This window comes from Ranitomeya imitator, chromosome 6 (assembly GCF_032444005.1).
Source record: "Ranitomeya imitator isolate aRanImi1 chromosome 6, aRanImi1.pri, whole genome shotgun sequence".
Lineage (NCBI taxonomy): Eukaryota > Metazoa > Chordata > Amphibia > Anura > Dendrobatidae > Ranitomeya > Ranitomeya imitator.
Window position 1 is genome coordinate 95,202,234 of NC_091287.1, and position 18,362 is coordinate 95,220,595.

General features: G+C 44.3%; 1 protein-coding gene across 1 annotated transcript in view; it reads left to right on the forward strand.

Moving 5' to 3' along the window:
* The window catches only part of CHN2 (chimerin 2), a 476,488-nt gene that overhangs the window by 226,958 nt on the left and 231,168 nt on the right, over positions 1-18,362 (forward strand). The window contains exon 2 of the mRNA XM_069729934.1: positions 3,681-3,719. Within this exon, the coding sequence (XP_069586035.1) occupies positions 3,681-3,719 (39 nt within the window). The remainder of the gene's footprint in view (positions 1-3,680; positions 3,720-18,362) is intronic.

The window sequence follows — 18,362 nt, forward strand, 5'->3', positions numbered from 1 at the left end:
GGGGAAGCAGGATGGAGCAGCACATACCAGGATGGAGACCATATACCAATATAAATGCTCGCCACCCGGGCGTAGAACGGGTTCAATAGCCAGTATATATATATGTTTCATAGAGCGCAAGATAGCAGAAAAGCTGGTAATTCAATTTATTTGGTGGCTTTATTTTAACAGCTAGAGCCCCCAAATTTTGCACACAGACTCTACTAACATTAGTAGTGAGGAATATGCAAAAAAAAAAGGGATATGAAATGGCTTACTGTATGTAAACCATGTCTCATGTCATGTCGGGTTGAGGAAGGAGATAGCAAATGCCGGTAATTGAATTACCGGCTTTTCTGCTATCTAGCGCTCTATGAAATATAAATATATATATATATATAAATATATATATATATGTCTCACTGATATATATATATATATATATATATATGTATATATATATATTCCTATACTATGTGTAGACATTTATTTTAGCTATTCTATTGTAAGCTGTCAGTGTGATTTTACTGTGCACCGCACTGAACTGCCAGCTTTTCTATAGAACACCAGTGCGTATTTCTCGCAAGTCACACTGCTGGTCCGTGTGTAATCCGTATTTTTCTCGCCCCCATAGACTTTCATTGGTGGATTTTTTGCGCAATACGCTGACAAACGCAGCATGCTGCGATTTTGTACGGCCGTAAAATACAGATGCGTAATATACGCCAGATAGGAGCTGCCCCATAAAGAATCATTGGTCCGTGTGCAATGCATAGTTTTTGCGCCTCTCATACGTCCGTAAAACATTCTAGTGTGACCCCGGCCTAATAGTTACCTGTACAAACAGATATCCTCCTAAGATAGCCAAATCTAAAAAAAAAAACACTCCAACTTCCAAAAATATTAAGCTTTGATATTTGAGTCTTTTGGGTTGATTGAGAACATAGTTGTTGATCAATAATAAAAATAATCCTCTAAAATACAACTTGCCTAATAATTCTGCACACAGTGTATAAGAAAAACATGGATTTCTCTGGACCAAGACTTTGGATCACAGCTTTCTGTGACCTGCATGCCCATATAGATGGTTTAGGAGGTTTTATCTTACTGACAGGTTCCCTTTAAAGTAATGCAAAAAATGATGAATGGTATTTAAAAAACAGAAATACAAAAAGTACAAATCACCACTTTTCCAAACACAAACTAAATCTAAAAAGTAAAAAAAAATAAAGTATTTGGTTTGAACTAATGAAATATATGTTTATCCCGCCAATGCAAAAAAAAAAAAAATTAACTGAAATGGGCCAATAGACCGCAGTGGTGAATGTGCGCTCTGCCATGCACTGTTCCCAGAAGTATACGCCTAAAGAACACTCAGACTCCAGTAGGCGTACTCTCCCGAAACAAGTGCACTGCAGAGCGCATGTTCGCTCTGTTGTCACCATTGCAGTCTATTGGCCCCATTGAAACATGCGTCTGTGCCCCGTTTTGTTGGGGATTTTGGATGTATGACTCGAAGGGGACACAGAACACAATGTGAAAGCACCCAATGTGTATATGATCAAATTTAGACCATATTGCTGATACCATCAGCAACCTACGCCAAACATCAGTCAAACCAGGCCTTATCATATACCACTGGTTTAGATAAGGATCAATGCTTGCTATATATAAAGCAGTATAGACAAATCTTAAAAAAATGTGACATGTCCAGAATAATGTGAGCGCTTTTTGGTTGAAGTTGTTAAGAGTACAGAGACGTCCCATGTTTTTATGGAAAGTCACTCTTACCCGGCACGTATAAACCATTACTGTAGTTATTACTTTGTCTGCCTTTTTCAATGCGCGGAGAGCCGGAGACTAAATATAATTTGAAAACAACAGTGACATATGGATTTAATCTTCAGCGTTGTGCAGAGCCTGCAGTGGTCAGAAGAAGTTATCCATCTATTCTTTGCCGCATAACTGGCAGTGGTCATGAACTGCGTTGGCTGAATGCACGTCTTCATGGAATCGTAAATAATGAGATCCATTTCTGTAAGTAAATTAGATTTGGTGACTGTGTACGATAATGTGTATGAGTTACAGTAAAAGTATGAGATGAGCAAAGTTAGAACAGAATGCTTCATATTATTTACCTGAAGGGTAACAAAACTGATTCCACTTGGAAAAATACCAATTGGGTGGAAATTGTATTATTGCTCCTTAAAAAGATTCATTGTCTTATCCTACTAAGATGCCTACAGTCCCTGCCTGGGCTGCTGTCACCACTAGGCAAATCTGAGCCGACGCAGCATATACTAACCCGCGGCAACCCAATCTGTGCCCACTATGGCGGTGCCGGATGGCCCCCAACACCTGAAGCCCATCCAGGTTCCTAGGGAGGATTTAGGTTGCAGTTCTCATTAATTCTTTGGATGGGATTATAGAGGATGTGCTTCCCCTGCCAAGTAACCAGCATATATTCGTATTCCCTGTTGGTGTGTGTATGAATGTTATGGTTGTAGGCATTTCTATTTAGGACCCCCACTTTTATCCAGTGCAGAGAGCCCCTACAGAGAGGCTTTTTCTACTTGGTGGCCTAGTCCTTCATTAATTACTATGTAAGTATGTAAAGGTACCTTCACACATAACGATTTTGTTAACGATATAGTTGCTTTTTGTGATGTAGCAACGATATCGTTAACGAAATCGTTATGTGTGACAGCGACCAACGATCAGGCCCCAGCTGGGAGATCGTTGGTCGCTGGGAATGATCAGGACCTTTTTTTTGGTCGCTGATCACCCGCTGTCATCGCTGAATCGGCGTGTGTGATGCCGATCCAGCGATGTGTTGACTGGTAACCACTGACTGTGACAGCGCCGGCCGGCCGTAAAGCAGAGCACAGCGGTGACGTCACCCAGCGGTGACGTCACCTCTGCTTTACGGTCGGCCGGCGCTGACACAGTGCAGGGAAGCTGACGCCGGGGGACAGTCACCGGAATGTGAGTATATACTGTTTGTTTTTTTAACTTTTACAATGGTAACCAGGGTAAACATCGGGTTACTAAGCGCGGCCCTGCGCTTAGTAACCCGATGTTTACCCTGGTTACCCGGGGACGTCGGCATCGTTGGTCGCTGGAGAGCTGTCTGTGTGACAGCTCTCCAGCGACCACACAACGACTAAACAGCGACGCTGCAGCGATCGGCATCGTTGTCTATATCGCTGCAGCATCGCTAAATGTGACGGTACCTTTAGACGACATTTCTCTAGCAAGGTCCAGTTTTGCGGATAGGATGGCATAATTTTAAGAAGGTATTACCTAGTTGGGGGCAAATTTTCAAAGCTATATGTTCATATAGATTTGTATTTTTGGTTCATGTTAGTGTTTTTCATGTGCTACAAATAATTGTGTCCTAGTAAAGCAATAATAAATGCGTTTTCTCAAGGGTTTCCCAAAGACCCTTCACAAAATAATTAAACAAATATATGTCAGGCACAGTTTACGTCTGTAGCATTCAAGCTGCCTAAATTACCGTAATATTTATTTATTTGACCTGTAGGAATATAATGCAGGTGTATTGCTTTCTGAGTGTATGTGTCTTATCAATATGTCTGTCTTTCTAACCTAAAGCCATTCCCGCAGGATAGCCTTGAATCTGATAATCTGTTCACTTCCCAGCACAGTCAAGTAATGGATTGATTTCTTTTTGTTTCTAGATGCAGAGGAATACCAGCCCCCCATTTGGAAATCATACTGTGAGTATTGCGTTTATGTTTTTCATCTCCGTCCCGTTTGTTATGTGATTCCAAGCGATAATTAATTTCACATTAATATTTGGCTTTTCATGGATTCTGATTCAACGTAGAAAATTTGAAAGTACACGACATGGAACAAACAGTGTTACCCTCACATGTGGCTACTTAAACTGTGTACTTACAGCGCACTGCGATGCTTGGGCTTCTGCCTGGCTCAGTCTGATGCGTTCTCACTGCTGAAACAAACTGTTACCTTCACATGTGGCTACGTAAACTAACCTACCACGTTTCTTGCCCTTGTCCAAGCCACTATTTCTTGTAAACTACTGAAAACACCATGCCAGTATACACTATTGTGCCTAAAACCCAGTGGTCTTAACAATCCCCAAAATACACTCCATATTCCTAAACCCCCCAATCATATAACCAAACTCAGAATGGGTTCCCTAGATGGCCACCATGTTAGATTTTAGGTATTGAACAGTAGGATATGCTTATTTGAGGTGGAATAATGGAGGAAATGGTATATCAATGATGGCTTAGTGTAAATGAGTGCCACAAGTCCAAGTGCCTGTCTTGAGCGGGAAGCTTGTCCTCCCACCATCTTCTGATTGACAGGAGTGGTGCTGTAAGGGTTTTGTAAGTGGTGCTGTAAGGGTGGTGACCTCTATGAAGATGTAAAATAGCTGTCAGAGACTGGTGAGCACGAGACGTTTCAGGCTCATGAATAACATGGATTCCTGATCTTGTCGCACTCATTTACATACTCTGATTATTTCATTCCATTTTAATAGTATCTGATTCTGCAGTAATGTTTACTAGTAAAACACCCCCCCCCCAGTCTCAACCTCCAATAGCAAAAATAGTGACATGTTCTATTGGACTACATATTATTATTATTATTATTTATTATAGCGCCATCTATTCCATGGCGCTTTACATGTGAGGAGGGGTATACATAATAAAAACAAGTACAATAATCTTGAACAATACAAGTCACAACTAATACATGAGGAGAGAGGACCCTGCCCGCGAGGGGTCACAATCTACAAGGGATAGGTGAGGATACAGTAGGTGAGGATAGAGCTGGTCATGCAGTGGTTTGGTCGATCGGTGGTTACTGCAGGTTGTTGGCTTGCCGGAAGAGGTAGGCCTTCAGGTTCTCTTTGAAGGTTTTGATGGTAGGTGAGAGTCTGATATGTTGCGGTAGAGAGTTCCAGAGGAGGGGGGATGCGCAAGAAAAATCTTTGAATATGATTGTGGGAAGAGGAGATAAGAGGGGAGTAGAGAAGGAGATCTTGTGAGGATCGGAAGCTGCGTGCAGGAAAGTACCGGGAGATGAGGTCACAGATGTAGTTGTGGATGGGTTTGTACGTCATGGTTAGGCTTTTGTACTGGAGTCTCTGGGTAATGGGGAGCCAGTGAAGGGATTGACAGAGGGGAGAGGCCGGGGAATAGCGGGGGGACAGGTGGATTAGTCGGGCAGCTGAGTTTAGAATAGATTGGAGGGGTGCGAGAGTGTTAGAGGGGAGGCCACAGAGCAGGAGGTTACAGTAGTCGAGGCGGGAGATGATGAGGGCATGGACTAGGGTTTTTGCAGATTCTTGGTTTAGGAATGTACGGATCCGTGAAATATTTTTAAGTTAAAGGCGGCAGGAAGTGGAAATGGCATATTACATTGGCATTCTCACCTAGGAAACTTGCTAATTATTTGGAGTATTAAGCTTCCCTTTAAAGCGTAATCTAACAATCCTTGCATCTTGTCAAGCTAGAAACAAAGATCCTGTATGGTGCCACACAGAGTCCCGACACATTTATATAAATGACCAGTGGGCACTTTGTAGTGTAGCTTGCGGGGGAAAGGGATGAAAAAAGGACAATGTTCCAATTTCTCTGGGGGCACAAAATGATGTCCTCTCTTGCCTCCACTGTTAAATAATCCAGGACTCCATTTCATAGAGCCTCTTATTCTTGGAGCAGCACCAGGCACAGTGAGTGTCCACCCAGCAGTCAATGAGGTGATAAAGTTTAAAGAAGTGAGTTTTGTCTTCTTGGTCGCTGTCTATCCAGACCACAGCAGCATGACGACATATCTCTCTGCTTTCTGTTGTAATTTTGTGAAAAGACAGACAGAATCCCAATTTCTCAAATTTAAAAAAGTGTCTTCTGTGAAAGATCCTTAAGTTATAGTAAATGTTATTTTTTTCATGTACTTTTTCTAACCAGGACAAGAGTTAGGACTAGGACTAGGGTTAATGTGCAAGGTTTAGGGTTTATGGATAGAACTAAAGTTAGGGCTAGACTACAGTTAGGGCTGGGACTAGGGTTAAGGATAGAATATGATGGGAATAAGGTTAGAACTACGATAATGTTAGAGTAATAAAAGTTATACAAAAAATGTTATAAAAATGAAAACAATTTATTACTATTTTTAAAATTTGTGACAAGTTTGAGCAAAAGCTGAAAAAGAGAGGGTCAAAGGGCAAACAATAATTCCATCAGTATTTTCTTAAAATACAGTATCTCTGCTTAGAGAATAAGGCACTCAATACTGGACTGATGGATTAATGATCCATGGGTTAGGGGCACAAATTACTTGCCTTGTACTTTGTTCTGGGCACTACAAAACTGCACTATACGGCTGCAATTGCTGTCTTTGAATGGTAGCAGATTGCGAAGGTATTCTGCGCAAGATACAAGTTTATTTGGAAGAGTACTTTAATTCAGAAAAAAAGAAAATTAACTCAATTAGAAATTGATGGCAGCAACAAATGTCAAAAAAGTTGGGTCAGGGTTAGCAAATAACTTAAACAAAAGTAAGTGGTACCAATGAAAAGCAGCTGGAGGGTCAACTAAGTCACATCAGGAAATTCTTGTGTTTCTGCGGATTGATCACTTGTGGCGTCTATTATTCACATTCAGAAATTGTGCTGCATTTCTACTTCTTACCACTGGAGGCATTTACTGTGTGTCTTTAATTGCCCTTTACCAAGATGGACGATGTTTTACCTGTGGAAGCCAATTTTTTTTTCGTGTTTGGGCTTATTTAACACAACATGGAGCTCTCACTGATTGCTTGAGTTTTGTGTCTAGCCTTTAGTCTAGTTTAGTTTAGTCTTTAGCTCCTAAAAAACATCTTTAATTTGACTTTTTTAATCTTCTCTGAATTGTTTCTCTTATTTCTAGTGCTACTACCAAGAACCTTAACTACCTCTTGCAGTGTTCTGCTCGTGCCCCTCTGGCCATTGAATTCCAGTTGTGCTCCACCATTATTGTAACAATAACTGTGTGTAAAAAGGCAGAGTCTCTCAAAAGCAAAGATAGTCAGAGATTCATTAGTCTGTGAAAAACTGCATCCAAAACCTGCATCTAAAAATTGTGGAACAATGTCAGAAAAATGTTCCTCGTTAAAAAAATTGCAAAGATTTTAAATATCCCACCATCTACACTGCATAATATCAAAATATTCAAATATTCTGGTGGAAGCCACGTGCATAAGGGACAAGGCCAGTGGTTAATATTGGATGCTCATCTACTGGCCCTCAGGTGGCATTAAAAACAAGCAGGATTCACTGCATGGGCTCTTTAATACTTCCTGAAATCAATTTTTGGGGGAACACAGTTTGCCGTGCAATGCACAAATGCAAATTAAAGCTTTATCATGCAAAGGAGAAGCCATATGTGTTCTCTGGGTCAAAGCTCATTTAAAATGGGCTGAGGCAAAATAGTAAATTGTTCCATGTTCAGATGAATCAAAATGTGAAATTCTTTAAGGAAAACAAGAACGCAGTGTTTTGCGGGATCATGAGTAGAGGGTCCATTAGTTATCAGGGCGCAGTTCAAGACCATACATCTCTGAAGGGATGGGTTACATTTATGCCTGTACCATGGACAGCTTATGTATCTTGAATGACATATCAATGCGGAGCATTATATAGAGCTTTTACAGCAACATATATTCCCATCCAGGCAATGTCTACTTCAGGGAAGCCCTTGCAAATTTCAGAAAGACCGTTCTAAACCACATACTGCATCCATCATAATACCTTGGCTTTGCGGAAGAAGAGTTTGGGTGATGAGGTGGCCACCTGCAGTCCATACATTTTACCAACAGAAAACATTTGATGCATTTTAAAACAAAAAATCTATCAAAGACAACCTAGGACTGTTGAGCCGCTAGAATCTTACATCAGATGAGAATGGGACAACACTCCTCTCCCCAAAACTCCAGCAATTGGCCTCAGACATTTACAGACTGTTTTAAAAGGTAAAGGAGATGCTACACAATGGCAGAGATAGCCCACGACCAACTTTTTGACATGTTGCGAATAGTTAATACTTTCAAATGAAATGAAAAAATGTATAACTTTTAACTTCTGATATGGATTCTGTTGCCGCCATGCAGATGATCATTTTTGATACATACATGGATCGTTGAGTTCATTCACACATGGAGGTAGTACTGTTTAGTATCACAAAACCAACATGTAAACGGATGTGGTCAATTTGAGTTTTTAGGAAAATTGTTCCAGAACTATTGTTACTGAAAATCACAACTACATTTTTCACCATTGATGTGTAAGTTACCAGGTAAAAGTACTGCAAAATAGGCACAAGATCAAAAGGCACCATGTATAAGGTGATGAGTAAGACTGATGGCAATAAAACATTTATCCCCTCTCTATGGAAAGTTCATTCGTCTCTGAAAGTCTCCTCTCCAACTTTTTTGGCTGGTGGTTGTACTAATTCTTTAATGCTCAGATTAGGAATTCAATCCTGTGCAACAAGAGAGAATAACGTCTTAAAGGGAAGGTGCCACCAATTTTCTTGTATTTTGTTTTTTTTGTGAAATTAAGCTTAAAATAGTAATTAAAATGTATTATTGCAATGTTTGCACTGTTTGCAAACATTTCTATATGAAAAATATTATATATTTTTCTACAAATATGCATATTTACCACTAGGGGGAGCATTTTCCGTTTTAGACCTCAAGCAGCTATAGTAAGATTTAGCAGCTCTGCCCCAGGGATATTAGACCACCCAAAAGGGGAGGGAAATGGTGATGTCAGCAGTTACTGCTCCAACAGTAAGAATGAAGAGCAGCATCCAGGGGTGGATTAAGGGTAGCCAGGGCCCCGGGCTGTTCACACACTGTGGGCCCCCCCGGTCATGTGACGGGGGTCATGTGACGGGGGTCATGTGACGGGGGTCATGTGACGGGGGTCATGTGACGGGGGTCATGTGACGGGGGTCATGTGACGGGGGTCATGATATACCCGAACCAGATTATACCAGAAAAATGGCCGGGCCCTACTCTACTGTAACCTATTAAATATTTGTTAAAATCTGCAATACAATTTAGGTATATCTTGACCAATAATATCACATACAAGGAACAAATACAACCGCACCATGACCAGACCACAAATTACAACCACAGTGATCGAATAATATCACATATAAGGAACAAATACCACCGCACCATGTCAAGACCACATATTACCACTTGGTGACCAAATAGCACATACAAGGGACAAATACCACAACACCATTTCCAGACCACATATTACCACCACATAGTGACTGAGTGCCACAATACTGATCAGTAATAAAAAAACAAAAACACAATACTATCACCATAAGTGCCAGTATTCACAGGAGATCTGTACTTAGTATGCAGTGTCTGTGTAGAGGTAATACAGTGATCACTGGTGACATTGTACACAGGACCGCTGTATATAGTATACAGTGTATAGTGTCAGTGTATAGGCAACACTGACTCACCAGTGATGTCTCTAGGTGAACTCCTTCATCTTTCATCCAGCACAGACTGCCATCATTTCTTCCAGCCAGGACTCGTTTCTGCAGGAAATAACACAGTTATCTCGAGCTCCACTTGCAGAACACATTACTTAATTTTTCACAACTTCTACATTACACCACATGAAGAAAAAAAGGCGATATAGTGTCACTCTGCACAGTAACAGGACCGCTCCCCCATTTAAAACAGTATACTCAAAAAATAAAATAAATACATCACTGCAGTAATAATATCCCTTAATTAGCCCCTATGGTAATAATATTCCCCACCCTGGCTCCGTTTATCTCATTCCTGGCTCCAGCCATATGTTCTCCCATCCTGCACTCATGAGTATCCATTCTACCCCATATGATCTTCACATCCTGCCCCATCTGTCTCCATCGTATCCATCCTGCCCCATGATCCAATCCTACCCCATGTCTCCAATCATGCCCCGTGTCTACATTCTGCCCATGCCTCCAGTCCTGCCCCCAGTGTGTCCAGCATATTACCCCCAGTGTGTCCAGCATATTACCCCCAGTGTGTCCAGCAATCTGCCCCAGTATGTCCAGCATATTGCCCCCAGACAGTGTGTCCAGCAATCTGCCCCAGTGTGTCCAGCATATTACCACCAGTGTGTCCAGCAATCTGGCCCAGTGTCTCCAGCATTGCCCCAGTGTGTCCAGCAATCATCTGCCCCAGTGTATCCAGCATTGCCCCAGTGTGTCCAGCAATCATCTGCCCCAGTGTCTCCAGCAATCATCTGCCCCAGTGTCTCCAGCAATCATCTGCCCCAGTGTCTCCAGCAATCATCTGCCCCAGTGTCTCCAGCAATCTGCCCCCAGTGTCTCCAGCAATCTGCCCCCAGTGTGTCCTCCAGCAATCTGCCCCAGTGTCTCCAGCATTGCCCCACTGTCTCCAGCAATCTGCCCCACTGTCTCCAGCAATCTGCCCCACTGTCTCCAGCAATCTGCCCCACTGTCTCCAGCATTGCCCTCAGTGTGTCCTCCAGCATTGCCCCCCAGTGTGTGCTCCAGCAATCTGCCCCACTGTCTCCAGCATTGCCCCACTGTCTCCAGCATTGCCCCCAGTGTGTCCTCCAATCTGCCCCAGTGTCGCCAACATTGCCCCCCAGTGTGTCCTCCAATCTGCCCCACTGTCTCCAGCATTGCCCCCATCTGCCCCAGTGTCTCCAGCATTGCCCCCCCAGTGTGTCCTCCAATCTGCCTCACTGTCTCCAGCAATCTGCCCCACTGTCTCCAGCAATCTGCCCCACTGTCTCCAGCAATCTGCCCCACTGTCTCCAGCAATCTGCCCCACTCTCTCCAGCAATCTGCCCCACTGTGTCCTCCAGCATTGCCCCCCCAGGGTCCTCCAATCTGCCCCACTGTCTCCAGCATTGCCCCCCAGTGTGTCCTCCAATCTGCCTCACTGTCTCCAGCATTGCCCCAAGTGTGTCCTCCAATCTGCCCCAGTGTCTCCAGCATTGCCCTTAGTGTGTCCTCCAATCTGCCCCAGTGTCTCCAGCATTGCCCCCCAGTGTGTCCTCCAATCTGCCCTACTGTCTCCAGCATTGCTTCCAGTGTGTCCTCCAATCTGCCCCAGTGTCTCCAGCATTGCCCCCAGTGTGTCCTCCAATCTGCCCTACTGTCTCCAGCATTGCCCCCAGTGTGTCCTCCAATCTGCCCTACTGTCTCCAGCATTGCCCCCAGTGTGTCCTCCAATCTGCCCCAGTGTCTCCAGCATTGCCCCCCAGTGTGTCCTCCAATCTGCCCTACTGTCTCCAGCATTGCCCCCAGTGTGTCCTCCAATCTGCCCCAGTGTCTCCAGCATTGCCCCCCAGTGTGTCCTCCAGCATTGCCCCCCAGTGTGTCCTCCAATCTGCCCCAGTGTCTCCAGCATTGCCCCCAGTGTGTCCTCCAATCTGCCCCAGTGTCTCCAGCATTGCCCCCCAGTGTGTCCTCCAATCTGCCCCAGTGTCTCCAGCATTGCCCCCAGTGTGTCCTCCAATCTGCCCCAGTGTCTCCAGCATTGCCCCCCAGTGTGTCCTCCAGCATTGCCCCCCAGTGTGTCCTCCAATCTGCCCCAGTGTCTCCAGCATTGCCCCCAGTGTGTCCTCCAATCTGCCCCAGTGTCTCCAGCATTGCCCCCCAGTGTGTCCTCCAGCATTGCCCCCCAGTGTGTCCTCCGGCATTGCCCCCCAGTGTGTCCACCGCACCGATAACTGATCCAAAAAAAAACCAAAAACAAGCAGTCTCCTCACCTGTCCGCGCTCCAGGCGGCGAGCTCCCTGCAGCAGCGCACACTCGCCGGCGACTGACAATGACGTCAGACGCCGGCGACGTGTGCGCCTGCGGCCGACATCAGCTGCCAGCCTCCAATTGGCTGGCGGCTGTTGTTGTTAACTATTGATGTGCGGGCGCGTGCCCGCACATCAATAGGAAACCGCCGCAGCGCCGGAAGGGGCCCGGTGAGCAGATGAGAAGGGGCCCAATGCGGGCCCCCTCTCTCTGCCCACCGGGTCCGGGGGGCAAATAAACGCCGCCCCGCGGGCAGTCACAGAGGATTATCAGAGGGTTAATCTGCGGTAGCCCAGGGCCCCCCCAGACCACTGGGCCCTGGGCTACCGCCCATATTGACCCTCTGATAATCCGCCCCTGGCAGCATCACAGGGCAGCACCATTTTGTGTGTGACTGCCCTGTGACCTGCTGTCACCAGCAGTTACTGCATTAGAGGAGCAGAACACAGTGGGCTCAGCAGCATCTGGACCCAAGAAGAGTGAAGACATGTGGTGTGCATGGAGCAGCATTAGGAGCTGTGTGGGAGCTCCAGCTCTGCAGTGAATAGCCAGGCATTATGGAGGGAGGGGAGAGATGCATTGTATGGCTAAGGCCGGGGTCACACTAGACCGCAATACGGACGAGTGCAATGCGATAAAAAAATCGCATAGCACTCGTCCCATTGTTAATCTATGGGGCAGCTCCCATCATCCGATATTTTCTCGTCCGTATTCAGGATCTGAGTGAAATTGCAGCATGCTGCGATTGTCAGCGTATCTCGGCCGAGAATCGCCAATGAAAGTCTATGGGGGTGAGAAAAAATAGCACAGCACACGGACCATCAGTGTGACGTGCGAGAAATTCTCAGGCATTGAGCAGGTGACAGGAAAGGCTCAGCCATTATTTGCTCATTTTGCAAGTGTGTGAGAAAATCTCACCATACGGATGCCATACGGATGTCACACGGATGCCAAACGGATCATTGGATGCGAGAAAATCGCATCCTCGCACTGCACAGGGATCACTGTTTTGGTAACATTTGTGCGATTCTCGTCCATCAAAAACGGACCTTTTTTTATACGTTGTGTGTGTCCCCGGCCTAAGAGTGACTGATGGGAGAGAAAGAGACGTGAAGTATGATGAGTGAGACACATATGGAGTGTGATGGGGAGATACACCTTGAGGCTGTGTGCACACGTTCAGGATTTTTCGCATTTTTTTGCGTTTGTTCGCTATAAAAATGCGATAAAAACAATTTAAAAATGCATACATATGCATCCCATCATTTATAATGCATTCCGCAATTTTTGTGCATATGTTGCGTTTTTTCTGGGGAAAAAATGCATCGCAGTAAAAAACGCAACATGTTCTGCGCATGTCGTGTCTCCTCCTTTGATGTGGGCTCCGGCGCTGAGCCCACATCAGTCACGACATGTCGGCTGTTTTGTACAGCTGACATGTGCGCGCAATAGCGGCAGGTGAAATCGCAATTCACCAGCCGCTATTAACCTGTTAAATGCCGCTGTCAAATGCTGACAGCGGCATTTAACTACCGCTTCCAGCCGCGCGGCCAGAAATGAGCGCATCGTCCACCCCCGTCACATGATCAGGGGTTGGCGATGCGTCAGGATGGTAACCATAGAGGTCCTTGAGACCTCTATAGTTACTGATGGCGGCCTGCTGTGAGCGCCACCCTGTGGTCGGCACTCATAGCAAGCCTGTAATTCAGCTACGGAGCAGCAATCTGATGATCGCTGCTATGTAGCCGAGCCGATCGAGTTGTGCCAGCTTCTAGTTTCCCATGGAGGCTGTTGAAGCATGGCAAACGTTAAAAAAAATGTTTTTAAAAATATGGAAAAAAAAAAATTAAATTTTAAATCACCCCCCTTTTGCCCCATCAAAAATAAAACAATAAAAAAATCAAACCTACACATATTTAGTATCGCCGCGTTCAGAATCGCCCGATCTGTCAATAAAAAAAAACATGACTGATATGTGCCCGCAATAGCGGCGGGTGAAATCGCGATTCAACCGTTCCTCTGTATGTGTTTTCCGTCCGGCGGAAACAGCTGTTTTGACGGATCCTGCAAAAAAACGGATGAAACGTGTGGCCATCCGGCGCTAATACAACTCAATGAGAAAATAACGGATCCGGCGAAAAAAACTGATCTGGCATAAAAAAAAAAGGAACTTGTGGAAAGAAACGGATCTGGCGGGAAAAAACGGATCCGGCGGAAAAATCTGATCTGGCCGAAAAAAAAGGAACTTGTGGAAAAAAAACGGATAAGGCGGAAAAAAACGGATCAGGCGGGAAAAAAAGGATCCGATGGAAAAAAAACTGATCTGGCATAAAAAAAAAAGGAAATTGTGGAAAAAAACGGATCCGGCAGGAAAAAACGGATCAGGCGGGAAAAAAAAGGATCCGATGGAAAAAAAACTGATCTGACAGAAAAAAAGGAAATTGTGGAAAAAAACGGATCAGGCGGGGAAAAAAAGGATCCGACGGAAAAAAAACCTGATCTGGCAGAAAAAAAAGGAAATTGTGGAAAACGGATCCGGCGGGAAAAAACGGATCCGGCAGGAAAAAAGTGGATCTGGCGGGAATTAACGGATCCAGCAGGAAAAAACGGATCCGGCGTAAAAAAAATCGGATCCGGCGGGAAAAAAATGGATCTGGTGGAAAAAAACGGATTCTGCAAATGTGCTCGCAGGATGCGTTTTTTTCCCATAAACTTGTATTAGCGACGGATTGTGACAGATGGCCACACGTCGCGTGGTCGCGTCAGCCGTGCAACGGATCCGTCGTGTTTTGGCGGACCGTCGGCACGAAAAAAACGTTCAAGTGAACTTAATTTTGTCCAGCGCGTCCGCCATTTTCTACCGCGCATGCGCTGCCAAAACTCCGCCCCCTCCTTCCAGACTTCAGAATGGGCAGTGGATGTGTTGAAAAACTGCATCCGCTGCCCACGTCGGGTACAAATTTCACAACGTGCGTCGGTACGTCGGCCCGACGCATAGCGACGGACTCGTACCGACGCAAGTGTGAAAGAGGCCTTTATGAGGTTGAATTAAAAAAAAAAAACGCGTGGGCGCCCGTGCAATTTTCTGTGCCAGAGGACGAAAGCCGACGGCCGGGGGCCAATATCTGTAGCCTGCTATGAATATCAGCCCGCAGCTGTCTTTATAGCCTTTACTGGCTATTAAAATAGGGGGACCCCCCAAAAAAAAAATTGCATGGGGTCCCCCTATATTTTATAGCCAGAAAGGCTACGCAGACAGCTGCAGGCTGATATTCATAGCCTAACATAGTAACATAGTAACATAGTTAGTAAGGCAGAAAAAAGACATTTGTCCATCCAGTTCAGCCTATATTCCATCATAATAAATCCCCAGATCTACGTCCTTCTACAGAACCTAATTGTATGATACAATATTGTTCTGCTCCAGGAAGACATCCAGGCCTCTCTTGAACCCCTCGACTGAGTTCGCCATCACCACCTCCTCAGGCAAGCAATTCCAGATTCTCACTGCCCTAACAGTAAAGAATCCTCTTCTATGTTGGTGGAAAAACCTTCTCTCCTCCAGACGCAAAGAATGCCCCCTTGTGCCCGTCACCTTCCTTGGTATAAACAGATCCTCAGCGAGATATTTGTATTGTCCCCTTATATACTTATACATGGTTATTAGATCGCCCCTCAGTCGTCTTTTTTCTAGACTAAATAATCCTAATTTCGCTAATCTATCTGGGTATTGTAGTTCTCCCATCCCCTTTATTAATTTTGTTGCCCTCCTTTGTACTCTCTCTAGTTCCATTATATCCTTCCTGAGCACCGGTGCCCAAAACTGGACACAGTACTCCATGTGCGGTCTAACTAGGGATTTGTACAGAGGCAGTATAATGCTCTCATCATGTGTATCCAGACCTCTTTTAATGCACCCCATGATCCTGTTTGCCTTGGCAGCTGCTGCCTGGCACTGGCTGCTCCAGGTAAGTTTATCATTAACTAGGATCCCCAAGTCCTTCTCCCTGTCAGATTTACCCAGTGGTTTCCCATTCAGTGTGTAATGGTGACATTGATTCCTTCTTCCCATGTGTATAACCTTACATTTATCATTGTTAAACCTCATCTGCCACCTTTCAGCCCAAGTTTCCAACTTATCCAGATCCATCTGTAGCAGAATACTATCTTCTCTTGTATTAACTGCTTTACATAGTTTTGTATCATCTGCAAATATCGATATTTTACTGTGTAAACCTTCTACCAGATCATTAATGAATATGTTGAAGAGAACAGGTCCCAATACTGACCCCTGCGGTACCCCACTGGTCACAGCGACCCAGCTAGAGACTATACCATTTATAACCACCCTCTGCTTTCTATCACTAAGCCAGTTACTAACCCATTTACACACAATTTCCCCCAGACCAAGCATTCTCATTTTGTGTACCAACCTCTTGTGCGGCACGGTATCAAACGCTTTGGAAAAATCGAGATATACCACGTCCAATGACTCACCGTGGTCCAGCCTATAGCTTACCTCTTCATAAAAACTGATTAGATTGGTTTGACAGGAGCGATTTCTCATAAACCCATGCTGATATGGAGTTAAACAGTTATTCTCATTGAGATAATCCAGAATAACATCCCTCAGAAACCCTTCAAATATTTTACCAACAATAGAGGTTAGACTTACTGGCCTATAATTTCCAGGTTCACTTTTAGAGCCCTTTTTGAATATTGGCACCACATTTGCTATGTGCCAATCCTGCGGAACAGACCCTGTCGCTATAGAGTCCCTAAAAATAAGAAATAATGGTTTATCTATTACATTACTTAGTTCTCTTAGTACTCGTGGGTGTATGCCATCCGGACCCGGAGATTTATCTATTTTAATCTTATTTAGCCGGTTTCGCACCTCTTCTTGGGTTAGATTGGTGACCCTTAATATAGGGTTTTCATTGTTTCTTGGGATTTCACCTAGCATTTCATTTTCCACCGTGAATACCGTGGAGAAGAAGGTGTTTAATATGTTAGCTTTTTCCTCGTCATCTACAACCATTCTTTCCTCACTATTTTTTAAGGGGCCTACATTTTCAGTTTTTATTCTTTTACTATTGATATAGTTGAAGAACAGTTTGGGATTAGTTTTACTCTCCTTAGCAATGTGCTTCTCTGTTTCCTTTTTGGCAGCTTTAATTAGTTTTTTAGATAAAGTATTTTTCTCCCTATAGTTTTTTAGAGCTTCAATGGTGCCATCCTGCTTTAGTAGTGCAAATGCTTTCTTTTTTCTGTTAATTGCCTGTCTTACTTCTTTGTTTAGCCACATTGGGTTTTTCCTATTTCTAGTCCTTTTATTCCCACAAGGTATAAACCGCTTACACTGCCTATTTAGGATGTTCTTAAACATTTCCCATTTATTATCTGTATTCTTATTTCTGAGGATATTGTCCCAGTCTACCAGATTAAGGGCATCTCTAAGCTGGTCAAACTTTGCCTTCCTAAAGTTCAGTGTTTTTGTGACTCCCTGACAAGTCCCCCTAGTGAAAGACAGGTGAAACTGTACAATATTGTGGTCGCTATTTCCTAGATGCCCGACCACTTGCAGATTTGTTATTCTGTCAGGTCTATTAGATAGTATTAGGTCTAAAAGTGCTGCTCCTCTGGTTGGATTCTGCACCAATTGTGAAAGATAATTTTTCTTGGTTATTAGCAGAAACCTGTTGCCTTTATGGGTTTCACAGATTTCTGTTTCCCAGTTAATATCCGGATAGTTAAAGTCCCCCATAACCAAGACCTCATTATGGGTTGCAGCTTCATCTATCTGCTTTAGAAGTAGACTTTCCATGGTTTCTGTTATATTTGGGGGTTTGTAACAGACCCCAATGAGAATTTTGTTACCATTTTTCCCTCCATGAATTTCGACCCATATGGACTCGACATCCTCATTTCCTTCGCTAATATCCTCCCTTAAAGTGGACTTTAGACAAGACTTTACATAGAGACAAACCCCTCCTCCTCTCCGATTTTTACGATCCTTTCTAAACAGACTGTAACCCTGTAAGTTAACTGCCCAGTCATAGCTTTCATCTAACCATGTCTCGGTTATTCCCACTATGTCAAAGTTACCTGTAGATATTTCTGCTTCTAGTTCTTCCATCTTGTTTGTCAGGCTTCTGGCGTTTGCGAGCATGCAGTTTAGAGGATTTTGTTTTGTTCCAATCTCCTCGCTGTGGATTGTTTTAGAAATGTTCTTACCTCCCTTCTGAGTATGTTTTCCTGGATCTTCTTTGTTCAAGTCTAATGTTTTTCTTCCCGTCCCCTCTTCTTCTAGTTTAACGCCCTCCTGATGAGTGTAGCGAGTCTTCTGGCGAATGTGTGTTTCCCAGGTTTGTTGAGGTGTAGTCCGTCTCTGGCGAGGAGTCCATCGTACAAGTAATTCACACCGTGGTCCAGGAATCCGAATCCTTGTTGTCTGCACCATCGTCTTAGCCAGTTGTTTGCATCAAGGATCCTGTTCCATCTCCTGGTGCCATGCCCGTCTACTGGAAGGATAGAAGAAAA